Below are 21,703 nucleotides of genomic sequence, written 5' to 3' on the forward strand. Positions count from 1 at the left end.
TGAAACGAGGACTTGGGACTTGGTTCCTTGACCAACGGGGGTGAATATTGTCAATTGCATGTGGCTTTTTCGTCATAAATTGAATGCTAATGGTGATCTTGAAAGATACAAATCTCGTTTAGTTTGTGATGGCAGATCTCAGGTGGAAGGTGTTGACTGTGATGAAACTTTCAGTTTGGTTGTAAAACCAGCCACTATTCGCACAGTTTTGAGCTTGGATATGGCTCCACTATAAGAAAACAGCTTGATTCCGACGGACAACCACTATTCGCACAGTTTTGAGCTTGGATATGGCTCCACTACAAGAAAACAACTTGATTCCGACGGAAAAAATCCGTCGAAAACATCGGAAATTCCGTCGGAAAACGGTCTTCCGAGGGAATTCCGTCGAAATCAGTCTGTCGCAAAACCCGTTGTAGGAAATTCGACCTTTTCTGATGGAATTTCCGTCGGAAGGCTAGTTTCCGACGGATTTATTTCTGTCGGCGCTTTTTTGACTTTAATTGAAATTTTGTCGGAGTTGGAGAGGTTTCCGATGGAATTTTCCGTCGGAAGAGGTATATTCCGACGGAAATTTCCGTCAGAAAATTCAATAAAAAAAAACCCCACCCCACCTGCCCAAAAAAAACCCCACCCACACTCACCCAGACCATCGTACTTCACCTACCCCACCTAACTAAACCGAAAACTAGCCCAAACTAGCCACCTAGCTCGGATTCACCAACCACAACCATCGTATCTCCACATCGCCACCCCCTCAACCCACAAAAACCACAAAATAAAAAATCGGAACTACAAAACCAAAAAACCGAAACCAGAAAATCGTAATCGAACCCAAAAAAGCCACAAAATCGAAACCACAAAAACCACAAAATCGAAACCAAAAAAACTAAATTGAAAATAACAATTTATATATTACATAGTCCAAAATTCTAAAAAATTACAAACTTACATTACAAAATTTAAAAACTTATATTGCAATTTCATCAAATAAATAATTATAATCATAAATTTGTGAAAAATAAACCTAGATCTACAAACTAACCAATATTTAACCTATATTTTCGGCCTTCTACGGTGCTTGACGGTGGACGACGCAACGACTAGTGGTTGAAGGTGTTGTTGAGCGGCGGCGGTTGTTGCGGTTGTGGTTGTTGATGTTGGTTTTTTTTTAAGGGTTGTTGATGTTGCAGTGAGGGAAAAAAAAAAGGGGAAAGAGATCGAAGAAGCGGTTGAGTGGCTGAGTGAGAGTTCCTTAAATTAGGTTTTTAAAAGATTTTTTTAATTTAAATTCCGACGGAAAATATTTTCGTCGAAAATTTACAATTTTCGACGGAAAATTCCGTCGGAAAGCACATATATTCCGACAGAGTAATATTCCGTCGGAAAATTCCGATGAAACATAAATCCGTCGGAAATTTCGCTTTTTCCGACGGAACTCAGAACCAGTCCGTCGGAATTTGCATGTTTTCTAGTAGTGCTTGCAAGTGGTCCATTCACCAACTTGATGTGAATGAGTGTGTGTATATGCATAAACCCCCTGGGTTTGTTGACAAAAGGTTCCCAGGTCATGTTTGCAGGCTTCGCAAGGCTTTGTATGGTCTAAAACAAGCTCCGAGAGCTTGGTATCAGCGATTTGCTAACTTTCTTTTGCAAATGGGGTTTATCATTGCAAAGATGGACAATTCATTATTCATTTTCCGACATGGGGAAGATATGTCATATTTGTTATTATATGTTGATGATATTGTGTTAGTTACATCTTCAGATATGTTACGTGACCGCATCATCTCTCACTTACGTACTGGATTTCCTATGACTGATTTAGGTCCTTTGAATTTTTTTCTGGGTATTGCTGTCACTCGTACTCTTTCATATATGATTTTGTATCAGCAGAATTATGCTCAGGAAATTTTAGAGCGCACGGGCATGGGTAGTTGCAAGCCAGCGGCGACTCTAGTGGATACTCAATCCAAGCTCAGTGCATAGTCCGGTCCTAAATTTCATGACCAAACACTTTATCGCAGTCTCGCAGGTGCATTACAGTACCTTTTACTCGCCCTGATATAGCTTATGCAGTTTAGCAGGTCTGTTTATTCATGCACGATCTCAGAGAGGCTCATTATGATGCATTGAAACACGTCCTGCGATATATTCAGGGCACCATTGATCACAGCAGGTTACATTTATATCCTTCATCTCCGACAAACTTGATCACTTATACTGATGTAGATTGGGGCGGGTGCCCGGACACGTCGGTCGACCTCGGGTTATTGTTGCTTTCTAGGAGATAATCTCATTTCCCGGTGTTCTAAGCGTCAGCCTACTCTTTCAAAATCAAGTGCGGAGGCAGAATATAGGGGCATCGCAAATGTTGTTGCCAAGGCATGTTGGCTTCGTAATCTACTTTTGGGGTTACATTGTCCTCTTCGACAGGCCACTATTGTTTATTGTGATAATGTCAGTGCAATCTATTTATCTCATAATCCCGTACAGCACCAACGCACCAAGCACATGGAAATGGATATTCATTTCGTTCGAGAAAAGGTGGCTTTGGGGAATGTACGGGTCTTGCTCGTTCCATCACGTTATTAGTTTGAAGACATTTTCTCGAAAGTCTTACCTCGACAACTATTTTGGAATTCAGATCCAGACTTAACGTACGTCCTCTATGACTGCGGGGGTGTGATAGAATATGATAAGTATTCTAGATATTATTCTGTATAGAAGGATATAGTTTTGTGAATATTCTGTAAATATCTTTTGAGATTTCTTAACGTTTTAGGACTCATCGTTGTAACCCTATATATATGAATCAATGGAATACGCTCCAACCCAAGGAGTTTCATATTATCTAACACAAATAAACACATGAAAGGGTAGGTTAACTGTTAAAGACTTAGCTATAAATAACTAACAAATAAAAGCCCTAAATTAAATCAATTGGGTCAAGTCTAAAAGATAGTGACTAAAACGAAATGAAGTGATGTTTAGGAAAGATAGAATAGACAACAAGTCCATCACCAGTCATATTAAATACACTCCACCGCCGACCATTTGACCTTTTTTTCCCTTTTTCATACAGTATTGTTTTCGTCCCCTTCACTTTTTTTTACTAGTCAAGTAATGAAGTGGGAACTTAATCACTTATCAATTATCATAACCTAAATTTTTTTTTTACTACTACTTACTTTGTTTTACAATGATGTTAGTATTTGACCTTTTTACATTTACAAATAGAAAATTTTAAACATTAACATCTTTAAAAAAGTTGATGTTTTAAATATATTCAAAAAAATTAACAAAATCTCACATGGAACATGACTCTATTTTAATCATGTATAAAGTGTAAAACACAGATGATAGTTAATTAACGTATGTAAATAATATCAAAATACAAAATGTTAATATTATTATTATTATACCAACGTAATAATTATATATTAATCGCCCTCCGCATGGCCAGCATGATGGAACAATATAAAGCCTATCATACTCTAAGTACAGCAGTTCAATTTCTGCAATTCTAAGTTACATTCTCTTCATGTTCCCTCCCTCTAATTATTTACTGCTGTTTTTGTACGAACCTATCATACTCTTTTACTGTTATGTTTCATGATCTTCTAGAAACAAGTACTTATTGCTTTAACGGAATGGTGAAAAATATCAGGAGTACGTGAGTAGAGAAAAATGAAAAGGAGACAGACTATTGATTGAGTTTGAGTATACTACGTGCTATTGTGCTATAAGTGTTGAAACTCATTATAACTCACTTGTGAGTCTTCTATTTGGAAAAAGAGGAGAGGTGATCCCGTTTTATAAGGTAGAGAAGTTACTCTTACTATCCATATAGACATTAATAAATAAAAAATAATAAAAAAAAAAAAAAAAAAAAAAAAAACCTCCAACAAGGCCCCAACAATAACCCCATTAATGGGGTGGGGTTATGTCTTTTATCCTCCTTCAAAATATAGCCCCTTAGAGGCATAGAGACACATGTTGCTCACAATTGGGACAAACATATTTCTTCTTCATTAGATATTATTAGATCGACCATGTCATATTTGATTATGTGAATCATAACTTACTACTCCGTATCTTTTAATCACAAAAACGCGAAACAACTTATTTTCCTTAGCATAAAAATAGCCCTACACATGAACAAGCATGGTGATGGTGAGCAATTTCAAAAATCAAAACAACACAATACATAATTAGTTAATTACATATGATATAAATTGGTGGGGTTGGCTGTGGGCGTGGTACGACGGTAGAAACATTAGTCCCACTCGGCCACTAAAATTGCTAAATGGAAGGCATAATGATGTTTAAACCATGATTGACTCAATAATTACTCCGGGATTGCTGTTTAAAAGGCTAATTAATAATATTCATACATAATCAAAATTTAGCCAATATATGTAGGCTAAGCTGGGGTATGTAGGACCTTTAAGATAAAAACCCTTCTACGATTCTACCACATTCTTACCTTTTCACGTGTAGGGACCCAAGAGGTTTTGGGTATATCATTTATGTTAAAGCTAAGTTAGTCTTTTACACATATTTAATTTTCTCCAAATATATCTATATATTTGCTTTAATTTGGTATTCACCGTTTCACCTAAAGCTTAAAAGTCTACAATGAGTACAATTAAAAGTTGATCTCAAAAGAATAAATGGGATTAAATTAATTAATATTGTATTGCAAGTTAACAAGAATATGGGTGCTAATTGGTACATGTATTGATTTTTTTTTTTTGAGAATTTAGCTTTAGTCTAATAATCATAATTAGTACTTTAAGATTTAGGTTCTATAGGTAAGGAAGACTAGGTGAAAAGGTTTAAAAGTTTGATTTGAGTAGATTTGGAGGAATTTAGTGATGAAACTTTCTTGGACCAAGTCAGTAACTACTCGAATGAATTTTCCATCTTTCTTCTAAAAACCGCAAATTGTTATCTTTCTTCTGATATTTTCATAAAAATTAGAAATGCATGGTCGACACTGATTGACATCAAGGCAAGGAGTCAATGAATTATTGCTATAGAGAGAAGCTAATAGAGTTACACACTCGTAAGCTAATCATGGGGGGGGGGGGGACTTCAAATTGAAACTTGGACACGTGAGGTGTTGGTAAATCTTCGAACTTTTTATAATTGAGGACTTAAATGGAGTGACGCGGTTAAGAATGATGTCGAACATCAATTACTAGTGTTTAGTAGTAGCTTTATGTTTTGGTTTTCTTTTAATGTTTCTTTGCATGTACCATTGTACCAAAGGAATGGTCATTTATACAGCTATGATTATGATTTAACATCTTTAAATCAAGGATGCTCCTACTTAATAGCTACTAGAAAAAATCGACTATAGTATTTGCTTTGTTTGTTGAATTAGGTTATACTTCTATGTTGGTAAGCATGCTAAGCGGTACCGAGCTTCAAATCATAAAACCCACGATTTATTTAAAGTTTTTTCATTCACGAATTATTGACTAACATATAAATATGTTAAATCAGAATAGTCTTGGTAACCATTAAAATCTAACTCATTAAGATTTCTAATTTTGTATTTATGCTCAAACAAATTGGCAAATTACATAAAAATAAATAAAGAATATATTTACAACATTCACGGTCCAAAAAATTTGGATCAACTAAAGAAAAGAAAATAAAAAGGTAGGGGGCACAGAAAAGATGAAGAAGAAAACCGTGAAAGATTCACACAAAGTGACAAAAGGAACAAATCTATCTTTTTCCCTTATCCTTTAATTTGGTTTTTACTTTTCCACGTATTAATTTCAAAAATTAAATATTTTTTTAAAATATGAATAAAAATAAAAACCCAAAGCACACAGCTGATCGCATGTTTGACGGGGCCAGTGATGCAGTAAATTTGAATGGGCTTATCAGTTACTCCCCAACCTTCTTCTGTTAACCCCACATAGTAAAAGTTTGGATTTTGGGGCCTTCTTTTTCGGTTTTACTTTTACCCCGTCAAATGGAAATTCACTGCTTTTCTCTAAACTTAATCATGTAGCCGTGTAGATACTTGTCAATTTGTCATCATCTCAAATACGTAGTAGTCAAATCCCCAACTAACTCAAGTAAACTCATTTTTACCTTGAGTTTGAAATTGACTTGATCTACTCAACTTATATTTATTTTTAAATTTCATTTTTCCTTCATTTCAGTTGTATATTAGTTGGATTACTTAGATTGAGTCCAATTATTACAAATAAAACTCATTTTATGTGTAGGTATATTTACTGCTCGTAGTTTAAATTAATATGTATGAGGTCGTATTGGCATTATCAAATCATCAAGTTTCAAGCCTTAAACTTGATTAGTGAAGAGAGAGTCATGAATTATGATTATGGAAAATATGGAATTATAAGGTGGTAAACTGAACTTGTGTTAGGAATTTCATATTTTGTTTGTTGTCTACTTTTTTGTATGGATAATTTTTGCGTAATTAGATAATTTCTTATCTTAATTTAAGCTTTAATTACACAACTTCTTATATTCATCAAAATTACAAAATGTCATCTTACTAATTTATCATCTCACAGATTAATCGAACTCTCCTCTCCTCTCTCAATACATATATTGAAGAATGGTAACTTAGAATACACTTAATTATGTTGTATACGAAGGTTAATTATACATGTACACCCTTTATTGAGAATTAATTATTACAATAAAATGAATTATATTGGAAACGACTATCTAATCAACTGACACATTGTACTAAGAATAATGATTTGACATCTAAATTATGAACAAAGCTAGAATGTTGAATGTAGTAATGGTTTCTCATTACATTTGACATTTATGTAGAATAATGTTTTAAAAAAATCAAACCTTAATGTAAAAATATAAACACCCAATGGACGAAACAACTTCTATAATGGGGCAAGTATTTCCATTTAGTAGTAGATAATTGGTTAAGTCCGAATTAGTTAGGGCAGAGCAACAGTGTCACGTGGTAACCAAAAGAATAAAGAGTAGTAGCACGGGCGTTATTTGTGCGTGTCAAACTCTGAATCTGTCATGGTAAAATGTAGAACAACAAGATTATTTGTTGGTTGGATTCTCAATTTAATTATTCCCTTTTTATTCAAACCAACCAATCCAATTGAATGTTTCTAATTATTTGACCGTGTAAATGTATGATTTTTTATCTAACTTTTTTGTACATTATATGTTTCAATCTTTGGTTTTCGATACTTTTTTCTAGCTCATGTATTTTTCACGAGTATGGAAATAAATCTTCTTTAAAGTTCTTGGGTCATCTCATACCATTGGCCTCTTATGGATCAATTATTTATGTATCTATGCAAACAGTAAAAAGATTTTGGTGAGGAAGCAAATTTAAATCTTGTTTCGACAATTATTTCCTTAAGGAAATAAAAAGTGCTCGGGGATATGAAACATGCTTTGAAAGTTATGAGTTAGCGCCCTTAGAAACTGGTTGAATTAATTCATTGTCCTTTCTGACAAAGGAGGAGAATAAATCTTTAAAACAACTGAACCAATTAATAAAATATAGAATGAGGCGCGATTCTGACAATAATTGGACATGAAACATGTAGTTTATATTGTCTCCGAGCTCGAAACAATGGTGAAGAGAGATTGTCTCGAACATAGGAGAAATCATTTTCCACATCAATAATAATGTTGTAGATTGTCCAAGATATCTTATATTGTCATTTTATCATGTTGGACAAAAAATTATAAAATTCACCTTCTACTACGAGGATGAAACGTTTGATCCCAAGAAAAAGAATCATTTAAAGATTTTCAAGAATGACAATTTGCAAACCAACCCCTAATAATTGAAGCCAAGTCTTACAACAAAAAATTGAAGCTAGATATTTATCTCAAAGGGGGAAATTAAAATCTATTACTATACTACTACTTTGAACTAATGTATACTTAACATAACTAATTTTTTTAAAAAATATGATTTTCTTGGATATTACTATTGCAATTTCCATTGACATCATCATTTAATCTTAGTATCATGGACCAAATCATAATAATGCATTTCAAATTAATAATAGTACTAAGTACACTGAATTTTGAGTACAAACAAGACAAGCATATATAGGGCCTAGCGGCCATTGAATTGTACATACATGAACTAAAACTATGAACTTTATTTCATAATCTATTTAATCTATGTTGCTTATTTCTAATTTCTTAGTTGCAAAATATACCAAAAATAGAAGGAATGGGGGCATTACGAAAAGTTTGTCCATTGGATATAAATCTTATCGTCTCATTTAAAAGAATTGGTTAATAATATCTTTAATCATTAAGGAGGGTTTATAGTAACAATCAAATAGTGTTGTACTCAAGCTCAGTTTTGTCATTACAAGAAATTAAGTGTTATCTTTTCCTATGTGAGATAGATGTTAGATTAAAGAGTATAAGAGTGGCAATAGTAACTTTTGTAAAGTGTAAAACATTTTCATTTTTCGGTTTGGTTTAGGCATTTATGTAATACACAATATATGATCTGATTAATTCTTAGTATACCAAAGATTAACTGATATTTACTTATTAAAACAAAATCTATTGATCAATATAAATTTTACAGACAACTGAGTCTTTATAACTACGTTTAGCATAATCTTATTATATGGAGTATGGAATAATAAATTTGGTATAAACCTATAATTCCGGACTCATATGATCAAAGTATTGGTAGCCACGCACTAGCATCCATGCCCATATAGGCTTTAATTAGCCTGCCGGCTAATAACGTAAGCCTAGGGATTAATTTAACTTATTTCTAACTAATACAAGCTCCTGTCTTCTTCTTCTTCTCCTTATTCTTCTTATTTTTTTCCCCTCTTTTCTTGGCAATTTCTCTTATGTTGGTACAAAGAAGAGTAGTGAGACGGCGTTAATTAGTATATTAACTTTTCCTTAAATAATAATTACATTAAAATAATATGGGTAAAAATGTTCGTCCATATATCATTTCTTATATGTTACTGCATGTATGGTGTTCATTTGCTTCATTAGCTTAACCTCTAATTCCTTATTTTTCATGTATAAATCATACGAATCAGTATTTTCTTGATTGCTTGTCAAAAGATTGCCCAATTGCTTTTTGGATCAAAATTTCCAAAGTTAAACATTTTGACCTTTATTTCTCATTCACATATACTCGGTACATATACTCGGACTTACCAAATCTTTCGTCAGTCCAGCGGATTTTTGCTTTATACCAATGATCGCTCCCATCGACGGCGTTGTTATTGGTGGTGGTATCGTCGACGGCAAGAAACTCGTTGATTATATTTGTTCATGATCTATGCTTGAATTGACTTGATAATTGCTTGAGATTCTCGGATATTTCGAAAAATGCCTAAAAAATCGATTTGGGGCTTTCTTATGTGATGTATAATTGTTGAAATTGATTGTCCTGTGTGATTGTATGTTAAAATGTGAGCGTTTTGATAACAAATGCATGTATTTTGGTTGAGAAATGAGCATGTTAGCTTATACCCATAAGCTTAGTACGGGACTTTCAATGGTGGTTCTGCAATTGTTGACCTTTAATGGTAGGAAGACAATTATTGTATTTGTTTATTTTAAAAATAAAGATTACAAAATATAAAATATGTATAATTTTATTCATTCATTGTCTAGATTATATCATCCAATATGTATTGTGTCTACAATATTATCTATACGATGGATGATATCTCCTCTATTGTTTTTTATATCCTCTATTGTTTTTATGATACGAGTATCTTCTATGAGTTGGATGATATCCTCTATTGTTTGGATGATATCTGCTATATATTGGATGATATCCTATATTGGTTCTATGATATAAGCTAAATGATATCATCTATTGTGTATATGATATCATCTATAGACTGGATATCATCTATTGGCTACATGATATCATTTATACTTGTGCCTATGATATCCTATATTGGCTGGATGATATCCTCTATTGACTATATGATATCATTTATAATTGTGTTTATGTTATCCTTTATTGGCTGGATGATATCCTCTATTGACTATATGATATCATTTATAATTGTGTCTATGATATCATCTATAGGCTGGATGATATCCTCTATTGACTATATGATATCATTTATAATTGTGTCTATGTATCATCTATAGGCTGGACGATATCCTCTATTGGCTATATGATGATATCCTCTAACAAAGTGTAGTATCCTCTACCAAAGATAAATTGTACATATCTTCTATCAAATACTACATATCCTATAACAAACAATACATATTCTATAATAAAACTATACGTATCCTCTATTAAATAACACATACCCTCCAACAAGTTTTACATATCCTCTATCAAGTAAATCATATCCTGATCAAATACTGCATATCATATATACTTGACGCACGAATTGTTTGGTGCGGCTTGCCGCAGCCAATACCTTCTAAAAAATAATCATATGAAATCTTGTTAAGCTCATGCTGATATTTTTTGTTTAAATGTTGATTATGATATTTACGTGTACAAAAGTAAAAATATTACTATATTAATTTAGCACAAAAGAAGTAATTTTTAAGGGGTGGAGACAGGAGAGTATAGTGCTACTAATGGACATGAAATTGTATATTTGGATTCACAAATGATTTTTGTATTGACAATTAGAAGTATTAGTTAATTATTATGTACTCATAGTAATCAAGACCTCTTAAATTATATGGGACAAGTTACATGGCTTTATACGAGAATCAATCTACAAACAAGGAAATTTACTTGAAACGATATTGCTACATCAAGTAATTTGTCGACCTTATAAAACCTTTGCTAAGGTTGTTGAAATGTCTAATGAATGTAAAGCTAGGAATCTTTGTCGTTTATTAAAATTATGGGAAGTAAATAAAAATAGGGAGATTCCAAACAAACAATTATTCTCTTCTCTGCCTCGTCTTTTTTCTATTGACTAAAACTTTGACAATACGCAATAGTCCCCCCCAACCCCAATATATGATCGAGTTTCTATCTTCTTTGTTTTAATTTGCCCTACAAAAAACAATCTAATGTAACTACCGACTTTTTAGAATATTACGCAATATTATTATATTAAACACAGTAAGCTCACGAGTAATTTTATTTTGACATGGATGACAATTATTGTTGATTAAAGTTCTAGGAAAGTACTTTACATCTAGATATGAATTTCTTCTACATCATCATATACTCTTAGATGACTAATTTCACATTGAAACAGATTCGTCACCAATTACAGCCAAAAACCCTATATAGTACAGACTACTAAGTACGAAGTAGTTAGTAATGGAAATGAAAACACCATTTATGTAAAATCTTGTTATTCATAATGTACTTCCATGAATAAAAGCAACCTTATATCAAAATTTTGTGGGTTTGTTTTAGTAACGTCGCTAATTATAAGATTTCCCTACATATAAAGAAACCGTACCAAATAACATGCTCCATCAAACAAAAAATAAAATTTGTTACTCCCTAATTAGTAACCTTTAAAAACAAATCTTCACAATTTATTCATTTTAATTATACAATTTTACTTTTAAAAATCGTATATATACTGCATTATTTCTTCAGTGCCAATATTAATAGTCGTAGTAATAGTAATAGCACGTATCATTTTTGAACATCGTAACGTGTTCACGCATCCATTTTATCATCCCTCCATTATATTTATGAAATTCTCACATACAAACTACATTTATTTATGTTTTTTAAAAAGTTGTAATCATGGACCCTAAAATGCCATGGATAGCCCTATAAAAAACCCTCAAATTCCCTTCATTCCCCACAACTCCATTCTTAAACACCACTCTTTCTCTCTCTCCTCTTCTTGCCCAATTCACCATTTTCTCTCTCCTCAAATACCACTTTTCTTCAGATCAAAACCGTTTCACAGTTATTCTAATCCATTTTCTCTCTCTCCTCAAAACAATTTCAAATTCAATGGAGTCATCTTCATCTTCATCTTCATCTTCCTACCATGAATTCGACACCATTAAAATGGAGAAAGAGAAAGCGATGCGACGATATAGAACTTTCAAGAAGATCGCTAACATTGTTCGAACTGTTGAAGTTATCGTCGCGATTATGTTCGTCTCATTTTCTCTCTCCTTCACTTCTTCCTATCTTCCTGCCGTTATTGAATTCGGCGGCGCTTTTTTCCGGCGGATTTTCTCTCTCCTCTTTTGTCCTCACTTTGTTTTCCTTATCGGAAACGTGATTATCATCACTCTCTTCGCTAAATCTTCCTCCGAGAATAAAACCTCCGATCAAACCGAAGAAGAATTATCCGGCGCAAAAATTGAGTCCGTTAACGTCGAAATCGGAATCTCCGGCGAAAACAATGAATCCGATAATGTCGACGGTGGAATCTCCGGCGTGACGGAGAAGGTCGTTAGCGAAGTTCCGGCGGTGGAGGAGAGAGAAATGGAGGAGAAAGTATACCGAAGGACGAAATCGACTTCGGAAATGGTTGTTGTGAAGGAGGAGAAGAAAGAGCTCCGGCGATCGGAAACGGAAGTTGGACGGAAAATCGAGAAAACAGCGGCGATTGATCGAAGGAGAGAGAATCGGTGGTTCGAAGTTGATGAATTGAGTAATGAAGAATTCAACAGGAAAGTTGAAGCGTTTATTCAGAAACAGCAGAGGTTTTTACGAGAAGAGAAATTGGCGGTTGTTTTGAGTAATTAAGCATAATTATGGTAATTACGAGTAATTAAATAATGATTAATAGTGATTAACTGTTGATTATGTTAATTACTCTGTGAGAAAGTTTAGAGGAAACAGAGTATGATAGGAAGTGTTATTTTTTTGACACTTTACTATCAGAAATTGTAGTGCATGATTTTTACTTTGGAATGTACAGTTTTAGTTGAAGAGTATTAGAGTAGTAGTACAAATCTGAAATATACTTCTACTAGTAGTGTTAATGTTACTAAGACTACTACAGTATTAATAATAATAATTACTGTTATTAGCAAACTTGTTGTTGAAGTTATGATGTTATGAACTTTAATGGTGTTTTACAATTTTCTAATTGTGCAACTTTTTCTGTCGAATTATGCTTATGTTTGTAATGTTACCGCTCTGAATGTTTTTAAAATAATTTATGTAATGAGTTGAAGGTTGATGCGCATATTATTGATTATTAATCATAGTAAAATGTGATAATCTGAACTCAAAAAGGTTATTTATGTAAATTTTCCGAAAAATGAAAGTGAAACGTGACTAGAATCAGGTGTAATATCTTACTACACCTCATTTGCTCAAGTGAATAGTGACTGATTTTTTTTACACCTTTATGGTACCCTGTACCTGTTATGTGATCTGGTACTGGCAAAGTTTTGCATTTGCTTATGCAAAACAACAATGTAATGGCAACACTTTAGCTGCCTGACTCGAGCTTGAACTAATTGATCTATAGTTGGGAAGTGTAGGTTCAACTCAATTGGCTAGGATAAAAATAAAATAAAATGAAGGAATCCATTATTAGAACGGACAAATTGACATCAATAAGATGCATTGCCACTTGAATTTATGGATGAACTTTGGAACATATTCTTGTACTTAAAAGCATAGATCATAAGTTAATCTAGAAATTACGAAAGTATTACCACCACAAATTATGTTTCCTATAGATTCTTCTGATGTTTTAAGGAAAGTTATTAATTCATCCAACATTTTAGATTCTTTTTTATATTTTTATTTTTATTTTTTAAATTCTAATTCTAATTTACATAGTTGTTAACTTTTTATGCTTGCCAGGTAAACCAATAAATTGCTGGGCTTTTGGATAGAAGGCATAATTCTTTGGATACCTCCACAAAGCCCAAAGGCATATATTTGATGATGCAATTTCTTCTTCATCTTTTCCTATATAATGAAGCTTTCAATTCTTTACGTATGCACTTGTAACGTTGAACAATAACTCGTGATATATGAACAAGAGATAAAATTACTAACATGCATGTATGAAATCGAATATTATTTTGGGGGATAAATTCAAGTTTCTCTCTTAGATAAACACAACATAATTATTTTCTTTTATTTTTTAAATGATAAAAGTAAAATAGTAAAATGGCACATAAATCAATACATAAATTTATGAGAGGAGATAATCTTAAATGTTAATGTCTGAGATTAACCTGGGCTCCTTTTTTGGGGACCAAATAAAATTCTACAAGCTAAGTATTACAAGTATATTTTAGGAGCCCAAGTAAATGATTCAATTCTTGTTTTTAGTAAAATTTTAAACAATTATATCATCATTCGTACTTATTTCAAAATTGAACTCCTATGAGACAAGAGAAGTCGAGCAATCAATGGAAATAGGAAAATAGGTTTTTTTTTTTTTTCTAAGCATAATCCATAATACTCCAATCTAATAGCTAACTAATTGACAAAAGTCTAACACTCTTAACATTACCTTGAGATCATTATCAAATTTCACGTACCGAAGGTAATTACTCGTAATCAAGCATACCTGGGTGCTATATAGCTGATTATATTGACAATTTTCTAACCCCCTTCAAAATTAATTAAAGATATAGTACTAGTAGTAGACTAGTAGTACTACTATATCCGAACTCGATATAGTAGTACTACTAGTCCCTAACGAGAGGCTAAGTATTGCTGATTATTCCTATAAACAGTGAGGAGAAATCCAAATGCTTAGAAAATTTGTCCTTAAAGTTTGAAAATTGTTCCTTAGTAGGGACAATATTGTTCACATATAGAGTATTACAATTTTATTACTTTGTTTTGTCTTCTTTTTTTTTAGTTGTATTATAATTTCACTACTTTGTTTTCTCTTTTTTTTAGGTCTTTGTTTTTGTATTTCAGAAAAGCATAAAAAAATTAAAATATAGGAAGTGATTTTTAGGTAGGAGAGTTCAACAGCCAACAGACAGTTCCTCTGATGTGGGGTTGGTTGAAACGAATGTGAAGGGATGGATTCTCTTCTATCTTTTATGTTTGTGTACTTTATTTATACTTACTAGTGCTTCTTGTTAGAGGTTGTTAGTTTTTTTTGTTGAAGAACCTTTCTTCTTGTGTTTTATCCATTTATCTTAACTTTATGTTCATGATTTAGCATCATTCTTTTATTTCTGTTCAAGTACGAAAATTAATTAAGTTTTTTTAATTTGAAAAAGGCTAGTTGAAGTGTTGAACAATGGCAGATTCAGAATAAATATTCAACGGTATTAAAATCCATTTGATAAATTTTAATGGGGTCAATAGGGTAATTTTTATGAAATAAGAAAACTCAAATATGTAGGAAAAAACTTAGTTTTAATTTTTTTTTTTTTTTTTTTTTTTTTTTTATGTTCAAGTGGGTTCACTTGGTGTAATGTGCATCCGCCACTAGTGTTGAACATAATAAATTTTACATTAGAGGTGAAAAAAATTGTTTAATTGTAGCAAAGTTTGACCAATATGTTTTAAGTCTTATTTATAAGCTAAGGCGTGTTATTTAATGTTCTTATGAATCTCAACTTAGACATGTTTCTATCAAGTCTCATGAAAAGTTTCACTTATTAGGGGTAGTAAACTTCTCATAGGTAGGTAGAAAGTTCTCCATATAACCTATTAGGTTACATTAATTTCGTATCATTCTTGATTGTTAAAGTTCCTCGATATATCAACCAGATAATAACTACTTATACCATATAAAGTCCTTCATTCCCTTTTCAATAAGTGGAAATGAGGTGAGTAGAACGCTATCTAATTGACTTCACACTGTCATTGAATAAGATCAGATATTAAAGTTTTGTCAAGGTATATAGAAGGAGAGGGAAGAAAACTCTAAAACAGATACAAAAAAATCTAAATGTTGTTTGATGTCCACTATGTCATTTAGAACAAGTTTGAGAGATAGATTTCCCTCGAGTTCTTGGGTATCTTAGCTTATACTATACTAAGCTACCAACGGGTCAGAACTCAAAAGGCATCTTACAACAAAACACAACAAGTGCATATGTGCATTGATATTGATAGATTGGTTCATTGTTGGATTCTTATAGAATTGGGGATTAGAAATTTAGTACATACAAATACTGATCTATATAGATTACCCCGAATAAATTCGGGACTAAGGTAAGGATTTAGCATGGCCTTTTATTTAGCTAGAAATGGAAGGAATTATAGCTATGTTACTTGGTATTTGATAATTCTACTACCTTCTCAAAATCAATGGCTCCCTAGGCTAGCCTCTTATCAACTTTGTTTCATGTTTTGTATGATTGTCACTTTCACAAAACATGCTTATATTCTGTTTAGGCACTAAACTTAGTATTCTTGGCAGCATTTGAGCATCGACTAAAGCGCGTATTTATCATCTAAGCAAAGATTGCAACAAACACACACGTAATAATGTAATATTCATGCACAAAAGAACCATTTATAAATAATCTAAATTATATTCTAGTCTTTTGTTCATATTTTTATTCATATATTTGCAGTCAACTACGTACGAGTACTTAATTAGCGTAATTAGAGTCCTTTTTGTAGTCTAAAAACTGCTGAAAATATCTTAATCAGAAAGAAAATTTTGACCCCACTTTGTCTTTTAAATTATTCTCTTAATTTCTTTTTTTTTTATTTACATGTAATCCACACCAGTAAACTTTTTTTGTATTTCCCCAAGTATGTAATGTATTTCTTTTAATAATTTAATTTAAAAAATAATTCTTTAAAAATTAGTGGATGATTATTCTTGTACAAACGCAAACTTAAAATTTGAAGAAGGAAAGCAATTTTTTTTCTGACTAGACATTAAGAAATTAGGACGTATAGATTATTCCCCTTGTTTTTTCTCTCCCTAAATGCTTGATATTAAATTCTATAAGAATACTAAGCCTAATTTATTCATGTTCTACCTTAGTGCTGTAGCTTTAATTTATTCTTTTGAAAAGAGTTAAGAAACTCAACCCAATAGTTTATGATTTGGTGGTGTCAACTTCTGTACTTCTTTTCATTATTTTCAAATGTCCATAGATAATTTACTCCATGTTAAAATTGTGAGCTGAGTTCTAAAATTTCTTTCACCATAAACAGAAATAACTAATAAAACTAATACGTAGTAAATCTTTATAGAGAGGAGATAGAGTGACATACTAGTACAGAGTAGTATCGAGTTTATTCGGTTTTTTTATTTGATATTAAACTTGGAAATTTAAAGTTTAGATATGTTTAATTTAAGCAAGATTAAAGTTTAATTCATGAAAATTAAAGAAACTTAAGTGGTATTTTACTCTATTACATGATCCTAGCTCAAAGTATACTAAAATTTGCATGACTCGATCATATCCCATCTATAAATCAATACGAATAATATTGAATTACTCATCATCTTTAACAAACCAAACCAAACCAAACCAAACAATTGGGTAAACCGTATGTTCAAAGTACACATGTCAACCAATCAAACTATGAACTCGTATACTTGACCAAAAAAATTACAATCTAAAATTTAGTAAAAAAAAATGTGGACCGTCCAATTATATTTATATGGAATCATAATGAACTTTATACTATATAATTTAAATAAATAATTATTACTGTAAAAATATGCACGTAAGGTGTAATGCTTATCCAAAGTTCTAATATGCTACCAATATTTGTGGGTGTGGTGGTTGTTACACTACCCTTTAGAACAATCATATGATCCATAATTTTGATATATAGTCACAAAGAGAAAGAGTTGGCATTTTGGTTTGTTTTTAAAATATTGTTTAAACGATAAAAACAGAGGAAAAAGCAGAGTGAACCTTCCCTAGAGTCTATAAAAGGATATTAAAAGTATTTTTAAATAAATTAATTAATAGATCGTGCCCTTATTTTTTAGGTACTTGGCCCTTATATTATAGGAAAAGAAGTATCCAATTTACAATAAAAATGTCAAGAAATCTAGTATTTTAATTTGATGGTTTGAATTTATGTTCTTGTCTTTGTTTTTTACTTATTAGATTTTCCTAAGGTACTTTTACTTTTCTTTTAGTGAATTCTCTAATGATTGTTTATGTTTCCTTTAGAATGTGATTAGAGCATAAAGCTTTGTTATACTCAGCTTATTTAAATAACTTTAAGGAACTACGTATTTTGATTGTGGTTTCGGATATATTACTATATTGTACTCAGTTACTCTCATACTAAATTTAACAAGATTTCACGTGCTAAGGATTTCTTTTACCTGGATCATATTATGTATTGAAATATACCAAACAATTGTCTGTATCAAATTGGATATATTCAAATGGACAGGCTATGCACCATCATGTACGAATTTACGATACAACTCATTTCCAGCTTCAATCATTGGAAGGGGCAAAGAAATCTACCTGTACGGCTGTAGCATAAAATTTCAATTTGCACTATTCTATGCTCAATACCTTTAATTAGTTATACCTTCGACTCTAGATAATAAATCACATTGTGATTATAATTTCTTTTAACAATACTCAATTCTTTATAATCGAGGGAGCCCAAGTTAGTCTCAGAAATTAACATTTTAGTTTATCTCCTCTCTTAACTATATACATTTATTTATTTCTGTACCACTTTACTATTTTATTTTTATCATTTAAAAAGTAAAAGAAAAAGAGGAGATTGTGAGAGGAGATATATTTACATATTTATCTCAGAGAAAAACTTGGATTTTCTCCTTATAACCTACTTCGTAATAAGGTTGAGTGATGAGACTTGTTATTCAGACAGAGGTATAATAGAATTAGTCATTTATGTTGCCAATTGAAGAACTTTCACCTTGCTAGGCATGGTAGCTTTTTGATATTTTACTTCATGAAAGATATACTAATAATGTCATTATTAATGGAAGAATGAAAGTTAGATAGACTAGCTTGATTACAATCTTGATACTACTAATAAATTAATTTTGGCATAATTACAATTGAGTTTGGTGAAAAAGGTCAAATATACAAGTCTTATATAGCTTATAGATATGTTGATTTTTTGCATAATTACAACTTTTTTTTAATATACAATTAAGAAAAAGAAAGAAACTAACACTTTTAAGACCCTTTTATCCAAACACATTAGTTAGCTGTCATGCATAACATTCAAATTAGACAAAATTTAAACTTTATTTTAATTGTTACCTACAAATCTGCTTCCTGATTCCTAGCAAGTGAAAAAAAGATGTTGCTAATAGTTGTTGTTTTAAGATATTAAATTCAGTTTAAGCCTAAAGTCTACTAATTATCCAACATTTAGATGACCCTAATATACACAATTAATATGTAATGCATTAATTAATTAGTGCATCGACCTACCTTTTCTGTACATATTTAGCTACTACATTACTTGTATATGAGGAAATTTAGCAAGCTGTGTAGTTGCTGGATAGTGGACACCAAACACAATCTTAAATCTACTCTTGCAATTTTTTTTATAATTAATCATGCTTCATAATTTTGATTATTCTTATACACGTGTAACTTGGACTAGGAAGCTATGTACTTGTAAAGATAAATTGTGCCCTAGGAATGCATAGGCTTGATATAGTTAGTGATATAAGGTTGGCAATTTTATTTAACAGTTTGTATTCAGAATTATACCTGTTTGGATGGTAAAATGATCATACCTATTTTAGCCAAGGTAAGCTTACCTATATAAGCCCAAAGGGCATAAAATGGCCTAAAAGACCCTAAAATAAGCCAAATTCACAAATAGGGCCCATCAATGCCCATGTATGCACTACTATACATACTTTACTTAGGGCAAAGGTAAATGGGAGGTCACTCTTATACTAAGATGACTATCCTCCTCCACTCTCTCTCTCTCTCGAAAATACTCTCAAAACATGTATTGTTTGGCATCTAACTTGGCAGTCGGAGGCTCAGCTTCGAGGTTCATTTTGTAAGTCCATTTAAGGCCCAAATCCATGGTCCACGAGCAGCCCTTCAAGACCCGTTTAATCAATTTTTTGCTGAAACAATACTTAATTTGTGTCAAATTCTAGTTTGTAATTTTAGATAATAAGACATAGAGACTAAATTGATTTGGGATGGAGTTGATTCGTGCTTGCACCATGTAGATTTATATCTATCTATCTATCTATATATCTATCTATAACTATACTAAAATAGAGGGCCCTCGAAACAATAGCTTCACGTGTCACCTTGTCATTGAAAAAAATTCCGCCCTTTTTCACTATCCTAAATAAAGCAATTAGTTCACTCAATATTTTCTAAGACCTTTTATATCCTAGAAATTGTGCTAATATAATAAAAATATCACAGGTTATATATACAAGAATATTATTAATTTATCTTACACAATATTTTTGCCAAAAAAAAAAAAAAAAAAAAAATATTGATCCCATGCGATAAAATTTTTGTTTCAAAATTAAAGATGAAATAATTTGAGAAAAATTTCCTTAAGGTAGTAAATCTTTCCAAAATAAGGAGTAATAATCAATTTTATCTTGGACATAAGTTAGGTACACGTGCATTATTTCATCTTGGACATAATTTAGGTACCCGTGTATCTCATCACCCTAATACATATCTTATCACCCTAATAATATACAAAAATCAAAAGTTGTATTTTATACGAGTACCATTTTCTATCTATCTATCTATAATTATACCAAAATGCAGGGCACTCAAGCCACACCTTGACATGTGTCACTCTATGGTTAAAAATTTTCTCGCTTTATTTCCCACCCCTAAATATATCAACTAACTCAATATTATATGCAACGAGATAATATAAATATATATATTGCATACTCCTTAAGATCTAGGAAAAAAGGATATACTTCGTATGATATAACATGCATATTATTGAACCATCTTTACCATCTATATAAACCTATATCCTACTTATTTTAGTCAAGTTTATATTACAGTTTAGTAATAGATATTATTGATTGTATATTATATGTAGATTATCACTCATTAGAATTTGTTATATACACGCGGGTGTACCATACACCCAGGGTCATTTGCTCATTTAATCAACAAATGAGCAAATATTATTTGTTGATTGAATGAGCAAGTGACTCCGGGTGTAATGGGTGTACATTACACCAGGGTGTACATAATAACTCTCATCACTCATATATCACTAAAAATATAATTAAGAATATTAGTCAATCAAAAATTTTCACGCTTGATTTTCCGCCCCTAAATATATCAACAAAATCAAGGATTATAGGCAATTTTTTATATGTGGATGGTCACACCGCGAGGCTGGGGTTGCTCGAGGGGTTCGATCAGGGGTAACTAGCTCGGTCAGGGGTTACTCGGCCAGAGGTTACTTGAGGGGTTACTCGGTCAGGGGTTACTCGTTCGGTCGGGGGTTACTCGATTAGGAATAACTTGAGTAATTCCGGCCATACAGTGTGGCCAGTTACATAGAAAAATCCCCCAAAATTATACGTGATAAGATAATATAAATATTTTATAATATTTTTTACAATTTACCAAATACTTTAAAGGGAGATATATGAGGTGTGTAGAATATATAAGTAATACTACTTTGATACGACTCATACGAGTCATAGTAAGTAAATTCATTAATACTGAAATATCTTTTCAAAACCTTTATTTTTTTAATTGAATTTGGTTCAAAGGAGTTGAAATCGTTCATATGTTTCCGAGAACTATATATGCTTAATACAATTTTCAACAGGTGACAACTTTTACATAAAATATATAGTTAAGA

The 21,703-nt window shown here is 31.7% G+C and overlaps 1 protein-coding gene across 1 annotated transcript; it reads left to right on the forward strand.

The window, feature by feature from the left end:
• The first annotated feature begins 11,406 nt into the window (after positions 1 to 11,406).
• Positions 11,407 to 13,016, forward strand: LOC110702212. Its single transcript, XM_021879906.1, has one exon. It carries the CDS (start codon positions 11,960 to 11,962, stop codon positions 12,704 to 12,706), a length of 747 nt encoding a protein of 248 aa, XP_021735598.1. The 5' UTR covers positions 11,407 to 11,959; the 3' UTR covers positions 12,707 to 13,016.
• Positions 13,017 to 21,703: the final 8,687 nt, after the last annotated feature.

This window comes from Chenopodium quinoa, unplaced genomic scaffold, assembly GCF_001683475.1.
Source record: "Chenopodium quinoa cultivar QQ74 unplaced genomic scaffold, ASM168347v1, whole genome shotgun sequence".
Lineage (NCBI taxonomy): Eukaryota > Viridiplantae > Streptophyta > Magnoliopsida > Caryophyllales > Amaranthaceae > Chenopodium > Chenopodium quinoa.